Here is an 8,947-nt window from a genome sequence, read left to right as displayed (position 1 = left end):
TTAGCAAAGCGCATCCCAGGCTGCATAGCCGCACTACCCTACCCAACCATACCACACATAAACATGACACTACCCCCGGGGTTTACACAGACGAGCCGGCGAAGCAAGAAGAGCGCCAGAAGAAAGGGCCCTAGCCGGCGGGGCCCAGCCAGGACAAAAGGAGGTCCCACAAAGCGCCTACACCGGCCGCATTTGCGGTCGGGGTAGACGACGGATGGGGCCCACCTACGAAGGCTGTCCAGGCCTACACGAGATGAGGCAGGATAAAGAGGGATAATCCCCCTCGATCCCAAATCATTGAGGCCAATTTCTAGCCATAGAATAATGGCGCGGCGATCCTAAATCATTGAGGCCAATTTCTAGCAATGGGATAATGGCGCTCGGGCTCCATGTGTCATGGTCTCTGGAGACTAGGACAGTGAAACTCCCTATCGACCCTATCCCTATCTATGGTCAATGATTTGTAGGTTAGAATCTTAGATTATACTGAAGACTGAAGTTTCTGATTTGGAAATTATAAATGAAACTACTCTTATTAAAAGTTTTGTTCAAACCTTAAATATCTGTTGTTTAAAAGTAGTTTGTATAAAGAAATACATACAATGGAATCGTTTTTTACCCTACCATTTATAGTACTAGAAGTGCCTCATATGAAGATAAAAAGACCTTCTTGGTTAAAACAACCATCTGCTATGGCTATGTTTTCGATTGTGCTTGCTTCATATTTTCTTGTAACTGGAGGTGCTACACTTTATAATTAAATAAATGTACAGATTTGTAGATTAAAATTACCAAAATCTGAATCAACTGAAATAGACGATGAGAAAGAAAAACAACACATTCTTTTCAGGGTTACTTTGAATTTATTAGAATTGAATTTTGGTAGTTCGCAGTTATAAAATTAATGAATATGTTTGTTTATTATACTAGAGGTTATTAGAGAAACTAATAAATATATTTTTTTCTTAGTATGTGCAACAAGTCTGCTTTTTGAGTGTACAGGGTGTAATAAAACTGCTTGTAAATTTTATGGCTGAATTGTAAAGAAAATTCATAGAAGTACTTGTCTGTTCAGAAACACTTTATTTTTGAGATACGGGGTTTTGAAATTAAAGAAAACAAATAAGGGTTCCAAAAAGCAGTAGAGGAAAACTGTAAATAACATGTTAATCCAAATGAAGCATTTTGTTAAATTGTGATATCAAGCATTTAGTTACACTCGGTATGATTTTTAAATTATATGATTAAAGTTATCTTCACTACCAAACTATTTATAAATTTCTGAATAATTGTGCTTTTTCAGGTATCATTTATGATGTTATTGTCGAGCCTCCCAGTGTGGGTTCTACAACGGATGAACATGGTCATTCAAGACCGGTAAGAGTAATTATTTTTATGAAAGATACATTTATATATAATAAGCAGCACAACACAAGTGTGCTACAATAAAACAATAATTATAATATACATATTTTTGCAAAGGCTAATAAATAATGTAGTCATGTAGTACACACAGTGTCAGGTCATGCCAGCTTGGTTAAAAAAAATGCCCTTAAAAATGTTTGTTTTTGATTTAATAATAATACTCTCATTATTTCATTTTAGGTAGCATTTATGCCATATAGAGTGAACGGACAATATATCATGGAAGGACTGGCTTCAAGTTTCTTGTTTTCAATGGGAGGATTAGGCTTTATAATTTTAGACCAAATTCATACTACAACAACTCCAAGACTTAACAGGTTGCTTATAACTGCTGTGGGATTTATATGTGTCCTTGTTTCGTTTTTTACAACTTGGATATTTATGAGAATGAAGTTACCAGGTTATCTGCAATCTTAAAACAGTTTAGATAAGTAAATGCTTTAATGCATTTTTTGTTTGTATTTTACTGCAGTAAAATTATGAATATTTCAGTTTGATTTGTATTACGAATTTACTCTTTTTACTGAATATTTAATATCAAAATAAATAAAACATTTTCTAATTTACAGGATGTTTATGAACTTGGCGATTGATTTTTAATGGATTTGAGGTCTTGATAAAAACCAGTTGCTAAAAATTTACCTTATTAAGTGTTGTCTAGAACTGGCAGAAAGAAATTTTGTTTTTTTGTTTCGACTGCTCGCTTTAAAATTAGTTGTTTTTTAACTGATAATTGTGCATCCAAATCTCTCGGGTTTCGATATTAGTTTAATCAGTAAAACTATAATAATCAAGTGTTATGATTAATGGTTAGTCTTTCATTGCCAATCAAGTTGTATAGTGCACATTGAGAGAAGAACAGTCATATATGTTCCTTGTTCATGTAGTTGATGCTCCGATCATCCCACTTTTACTAACAAATATCAATAATGACAAAGACTTTTCTGTTACAATTTTAATCTGAGATCAAGCTATTTTTACCTTTAAAGGAGTTTTTAATTTTAATAATATGCACTTGTTTTATTGGAAATTCCCATACTTTACGTCATATTAATTTTTAACAGTGTTGTTCATTAATATTTGAACTGACATTTTGAACAATTTTTAAAAGGACTTTGTATATTGCCAAACTGCTCCACAGGATATTAGTTATTCTTTAATTCGACAAGCTCGTATATGTGTTGATGGAGGTAGTTCTGGACTCTAGCAGTTCTCAAACTATTCACTATTTTAAATTGATGTATTTAAAATTGTAATCGTCATTATTAATGAAACTGCATTTTGATTGCGTAATTCTTTTATTATAAAATGCAACAATAATGTTAATGTATTTTCTACAACTGTTTTCTTATAACTCAACAAAATAAAATGCAAGCAGAGTAAAATGTGGTAACCTTGTATATTTTGTACTAGGAACAGAGCTTTTATTCTTGAGTGTACAGTCATACTATCATACTTAATGGGGTCCCTTAAAATAGACAAATAACCTTTTTTATGTTTTGGCTGTAGATTCGTCAACACGTTGATTCAGTCTTTTTTTATGAGTATATACTTAGAATAAAAGGAAAGAATACAAGTAATTATCAAAGATGTTAAAGTAAATAAAGCAATAGAAAAAATTACTGTTTATTACTAGCTTTGTTTTTTTTTGTTAAACAGTTTATAGTTTTTTTGAATACAAAAATATAAAAACTTATTAAAAAAGGTGTAAAGTTAAATAAATATACTGTCATGGAATATACATATTATTACAGTGGAAAATGAATAGAAACAGCAAATGATTCATGGGAAATACAGGGTAATTCATTATCATATCAACACAACTAAAATCACAATTTCGTGTGTAAAGGAATTTACTATCATAAATTTAAGGTGTGAAATTGATTTTATTGCTACACCGACTTTGGCAACTTAAGGTATTGAAGAGGATAAGCAATGCCCTTTCATAAACGAATTCTAAAAGTACTGAAAGAAAAATAAAATAATTTCTAAAATAGATATATTTCAAGATTTCCAAAATTACCTTAAAAAATCTGAAGACCTGTCAATAATATGTTCGAATTCTGCAAAAGACAATGCACCGTCATCATCTAAATCTGCTTCCTCCAAAATATTTTGTATTGACCAATTCATTTCAGAATCACTAAGTCTATTATCACCAGTTAATTTGTTAATTACCTGCTTCAAATCAGTTACACCTAACATGTCATCTCCATCAAAATCTATAATTATGTATGAATATATGATATATTTTTGAATTTTGATAGATTATGGTTTTCAGGTTCTGCAGTTCTGTTGAAGATTTAGTACAATAGGTCGCGAGATTTTTACTTGATTATTTAAAATTATAAAGTTTAAAATAACACAGGTTAATTAAAAAAATAATAATTAACTAATAAACAGAATATCACATAAAACCTGAAAACTAGAATCTAAAATTTATTTACATTTACAAGACTTTTGTCAAATAAAAATGTAGACAATATTATTTTAACATGGAACCCTTTTTCAGTTTCACATAATCATTATTGCAACTATCTTTGCAAACACAAGGTTTGATTAAAAAGTAACAAGAATTATTAATTTTCTCAGAACATATTTATTTCATCTTCAATTTTTATCTGATGCCATTCAAAATAGCCCCCTTGTGATATTAGGCCAACTTAGTTTCCAATTTATGAAGCATGGTGGAATGCCCCTTTAGGTATCGTCTTCAGCTCGGTTTGCGATTGTGACTTTATCTGATCTATTATTGAAAAACGTCTTTGTGTATCCTTTTGTTTTTAGGAAACAGAAATAAGTTACAGACATCACAACGGTGTTGTATTTCACCCAGAATTGTTGAATAAGCAAAGTGGTATGAGCCAGTGCAATGTTGTAATGTAAAATCCATGAGTTGTCTCATCAGAGTTCCGGTAAGTTTCTTCCAATTGCCTCAAGCAAATTGTGCAAAACTGGTAGGTATTACTCCTTGTTAACAGTGCGACATGGCGATACAAATTTGTGAAGAACTATTCAATTGTAATCGAGGAAAACGGCTAAAAGGACCTTTAAACTTGACCGGACTTGACGTGCTTTTCAGTCTGGGCTCTTCTAATGAGACAATTGGGTTTTTGTTTTAATGTCGTAGCCATATACCCATATTTTGCCATCAGTTATTTTATTTATTATTAGCATTTGAGCTAATAAGCGACATCAGTAAGCATTTGTTCAGTGATGGTTATGCAATTCTGTTTTTGTTTAAAATTCAGCAGTTTCTGAACAAAATTTGCTGCCACTTGTTTTATGTTCAAAACTCTCTGATGGTGATTCTTGATGGATGTTAGGGCGTCCACACCTCGCGTCATCTTGGATCTCTTCTTGCCTTTCCTGAAAACGTTTGTACCATTGATAAATCCATGACCGTGACGTAATATCATCGCCAATGGCCTTAATTTATCATTTTGAATGGTTTGCTACACTAATTCCATTTTCAACACAAAATTTCAGACAAACCTCTGATTCGATATTTTGTCACTAAAAACACTTAAGTAAGTTTTACTCATTCGCTGATTAAACACAAAATAAGCATGGTATCAATCATACAAGATATAGCATGCTCAATTTGAAAATTTTTGTTACTTTTTTATCAAACCTTGTATACTGTATATTCTTTCTTACTGTGATAGAAAAAAAAGGAAACAATTATCTTCTCAGTTCTATGAAATAGTGTTCCAAATATGCAATTTTTTTATAAATATATTTTACCAAATATTCTAAATGCGTGTTCTGCTTTAACGGATTTTGGAGCCGACTGACTAAATACTGACATCATATCAAGAAAATCTTCAAATGTACAATCTCCATCTTGACTGGAGCTAAAAATTTTACAAATACGTTCTCCAAAGGGATTAACACTTAGTTCTGGATATTGTAATACTTTGGCTATGGGTAATTTGGCATTTTTGTTATGTCCAACTTTTTCTGGGGCTAAGGCCTTAAATTTCTGATGTGCACTAAAAAAATCGATCTAATATGCAACTTTTAATTATGGAAAGTTTCTAAATCTTAAACATACTAGATTAGAATATGTAAAATTATACATAGTATTTATTTAAGGTTTGCAGCTTACACTATCAGCAATGAAATGTCATTCATTCATGTTCATTGCTTACAGTGATAGATAGCATTTTCTGCTGGTCTTAAAAACCAATTACGAAATACAGATTTGATTTATACTCCAAATTCTACCTTCTCTTCTTTCGAGTATTGTTTTGAAACAGCAAGACAATTTCCTAACTGTTAATCACCATTTCTCTCCAGTTATCACAGCAAAAAAGAAGAGGGGTACGATGTTATGTGAATAACAATAATAATTTATGGTTTTCAAATTTTATGTGGATTGTATTTCAAATTAGATGTTGAAGGTATGTTCATTCTTCATTCATAGTAGTAAGAGATACGACTGCAAGATTACTACGTTCATCTGTTCTTTTAAATCAGAATACAATATTTATATAGTTTTGTTTGTAGGCTTCCGCGGCAGTCATTAATGGTTGAATGATTTCCGGGCTGGTTGCCACATCGTCGATTTACAACTCTTGACGTTTCCAGAGACATATCGCCCTCTTCTTCAGGAGTTTCTCTGAAACTCAACTCAGTTTCAGAGTAACTTCTGAAGAAGAGAGCGATATGTCTTTCGAAACATCAAGAGTTGTAAATCGACGATGTGGCAACCAGCCCGGACATCATTCAACCATTATCCAATGTTTATAGATAATTATGAAGAGAGTAATATGTTTCTGCTGGGTTGCCTATCAAAATACGGCTGTAAGAATTTTTACTTAAAATTAATTATTTTTTTCGTAACAATTTTGTTCACTTGTTTTTAAGATAAATTATAACTCGTTTCACACAGAGATATGTAAAGAACTTAAAAAGTTTGGGTTGCCATTGCTCACTTGGTCGCTACCTCTTGGCAACCAGGTGTAAGCAGGTACTACTCTTTTAAATTAAGTTCATAACATATCCTCATAAATTATATATCAAATTAAAACTAATTTTTTTCTGTACGTGATGAAATACGGTTGCCTATGTAAAAGTGGCCGCAAATAGGGGGTGCTAACTGTTAAAAATAGATAAGAGCGAAATAAAGTTAGCCCACCACACCGGTTATCAGACAAGGACACAGGTGTCAGCTGTGTCGTTTATTGCGCATGCAAGGAATGACTTAAAAATACTCCAAAAAAAAATTATTTTCTTTTAGTTGTATTCAAAATTATATAAGAACAAAAAATTTATTTTTTAGTCAAATATCGTGCCGTCTTTATTTTTATAAAATTAGAACAAAAACTTAGTGTTTATTAAAAATAAAAACCAGGTTATTTATGCAAAAGACATACAGCTGGCACCAGAGCTGGGCAAAATACTTTGAAAATGTATTTAAAATACAAATGACAAAATACTAGTATGAAAGTATTTTAAAATACTTAAAAACAAAATATTTATTTGGCAAAGTATTTTAAATACAAATTACTTAGTATTTAAAATAGTATTTTAAGGCCCGGTACTTTGAGTCTCGGTTAAGGCTCGATTAACTACTCAGGCGATGAGACTGTGATTATACTTATATCATTATATGTACAGTCTAATCGCCTGATCAGTTAATCAATCTTTAACCGAGACTCAAAGTACCGGGCCTAAGTATGTTGAATATTAAATACAGGGTGATTCACAAACGGTGACCAAAAATGAAATGAACCTCATATTCTTCGGTGAATTTTAAGGGGTCTTTCGTGTGAAGTTTTTATCTAGCACGCTTTGTTAACAAGATACAGGGTGTTAAACTTAAAAAAATGCTTTAATTTTTTTAAATAATTTTAAAAACTAGTGAAATAATTTGAAATCGGGCACATGTATTTATGTAAACAGTGTCTAAAATCTGAGGCCTTTTCCTAAAATTTAGATGTTCCAGTGGCGGAGATACAGGTTATCGGTGGCATATTAATCTAAATGAAATAGTACGCCACTGCAGTGCTACACAGTAACAATCATGATATTTTCGGATTCGTAAATTTTCTACAAACTACTATTCTCTTTTTGTTTTTTGAAAAAGCTTGATTTTCGAGTAGAACTTAAAAAACGAAATGAAAAATATTTTTTTAAGATTATCACCCTGTCAACGAAGCGTCCTAGATAAAAACTTTATACGAAAGACTCCCCTTAAAATTCACCAAAGAATACGAGGTTTCATTTTTGGTCACCGTTTGGGAATCATCCTGTATATTGAAAATATTCTTTAACAGTAGGTATTTAAAATATTTTTGTGAAATATTAAATCTGAAACTCTTAAGATGTGACTTAAAAAAATATATTGTATGTGTAAGGCAAGCCCAATTTCGAGATCAAAAAATTAAAAAAAAATTGCAGAATGCAGAGTAGAAAGCGCTAAATCCAGGCGTGACGGTGCGTAATTTTTTTTAGCCCGTGCTGTACCAGTCGTCAGTCGTAACAGGCAAAGAGTATTTGTTTTTGGTAGGTATTTTGGGTATTTTAAATACTTCGAGTATTTTAATTACTCAAGAGTATTTAAATTACATTTAGAAGATTTTAAATACTTTTTTAAAATACAAAATACTTTACTAAAGGATTTGAAATACAAAATATTTTTGCTGTTATAATAAAAGTATTTTAATTACAAAATAAAAAATACTATTTTATATTTAAAATACTATTTGGTATTTGTTTTGTCCAAATACTCCCAGCTCTGGCTGGCACACTATGTCTGTCTGATAGACAGAGTAATACCTGTTATATCTGGTTGTCAAGAGGTAACGGCCAAGTGAGCAATGGCAACCAAAACTTTTTATCAAGTTCTTTACTTATCTCTGTGTGAAATGAATTATAATTTATCTTAAAAACAAGTGAACGAAATTGTTTGGAAAAAATTAATTTAATTTTAATTAAAATACTTGCTGCCATATTTTGATAGGCAACCCAGCAGAAACATATTCCTCTCTTCATAAACATTGTATTTTGATTAAAAAACAGATGAACATAGTAATCTCGCAGTCAGATTTTAAGCGGCATTTAGATTTACAAGTACTCGGATTCGACTGGGACTACTCAGATGAAAATTTGTAAATCTAAACGTGTACTAGTATGTGAGAACATAGTACTAATATGCGAGTACTCGGAAAAGTAAATTCCACTTCATACATTCTTTTCATTCTCTATGATGTACCTACTACTTACTATAAAACTTCTTTTTTTGTAAAGTATGTAAGATCCTGAAAAACAAAACAAATTTAACTTACAAAGGGCATTATGGACAAAATGTATATGTTTATACTTGATAATCCTGTAATTCTTCTTCAGTAAATTGGCTTTTTCCCTGACCCATTATTAACTCTTCACTGCTTCTAGTAGCAGTCACAAAACATGTAGCAGTACTCAGTAGTAGTAAAAGTCACAACACCTTATCCGCCTCATACGTATAAATCATACGGATACGGATCTCTAATGGGAAACGCCATTATTCCAT

At 31.5% G+C, this 8,947-nt stretch overlaps 2 protein-coding genes across 2 annotated transcripts; one reads left to right on the top strand and one right to left on the bottom strand.

Annotated features, from left to right (window-relative positions):
- The first annotated feature begins 461 nt into the window (after window positions 1-461).
- On the top strand, window positions 462-1,991 carry LOC108916283 (oligosaccharyltransferase complex subunit ostc-A). The gene is made up of 3 exons (XM_018722495.1): window positions 462-741; window positions 1,304-1,377; window positions 1,606-1,991. Exons 1-3 carry the CDS (start codon window positions 603-605, stop codon window positions 1,840-1,842), a joined length of 450 nt encoding a protein of 149 aa, XP_018578011.1. The 5' UTR covers window positions 462-602; the 3' UTR covers window positions 1,843-1,991.
- Window positions 1,992-2,805: 814 nt separating this feature from the next.
- Window positions 2,806-8,880, bottom strand: LOC108916282 (calcium and integrin-binding protein 1). Its single transcript, XM_018722494.1, has 5 exons — window positions 8,756-8,880; window positions 8,659-8,693; window positions 5,173-5,420; window positions 3,449-3,647; window positions 2,806-3,390 (listed from the first exon to the last, which is right to left on the bottom strand). The coding sequence occupies exons 1-5, from the start codon at window positions 8,804-8,806 to the stop codon at window positions 3,369-3,371; spliced, it is 555 nt and encodes a 184-aa protein (XP_018578010.1). The 5' UTR covers window positions 8,807-8,880; the 3' UTR covers window positions 2,806-3,368.
- Between the last annotated feature and the right edge of the window lie 67 nt (window positions 8,881-8,947).

This window comes from Anoplophora glabripennis, unplaced genomic scaffold, assembly GCF_000390285.2.
Source record: "Anoplophora glabripennis isolate ALB-LARVAE unplaced genomic scaffold, Agla_2.0 scaffold1951, whole genome shotgun sequence".
NCBI lineage: Eukaryota > Metazoa > Arthropoda > Insecta > Coleoptera > Cerambycidae > Anoplophora > Anoplophora glabripennis.
This window is presented reverse-complemented; position numbering and strand designations above follow the sequence as displayed.

What these genes read in the sequence shown, in the direction of transcription:
- LOC108916283 (XM_018722495.1), top strand. Translation starts at nt 603, where the DNA reads ATGGAATCGTTTTTTACCCTACCATTTATAGTACTAGAAGTGCCTCAT. An exon ending in ATATTTTCTTGTAACTGGAG is followed by an intron (nt 742 to 1,303) that starts GTGCTACACTTT and finishes GTGCTTTTTCAG; the next exon opens with GTATCATTTATGATGTTATT. An exon ending in AACATGGTCATTCAAGACCG is followed by an intron (nt 1,378 to 1,605) that starts GTAAGAGTAATT and finishes ATTTCATTTTAG; the next exon opens with GTAGCATTTATGCCATATAG.
- LOC108916282 (XM_018722494.1), bottom strand. Translation starts at nt 8,806, where the DNA reads ATGGGTCAGGGAAAAAGCCAATTTACTGAAGAAGAATTACAGGATTAT. An exon ending in ACAAAAAAAGAAGTTTTATA is followed by an intron (nt 5,421 to 8,658) that starts GTAAGTAGTAGG and finishes CGATTTTTTTAG; the next exon opens with TGCACATCAGAAATTTAAGG. An exon ending in AGGTCTTCAGATTTTTTAAG is followed by an intron (nt 3,391 to 3,448) that starts GTAATTTTGGAA and finishes TTTTTCTTTCAG; the next exon opens with TACTTTTAGAATTCGTTTAT.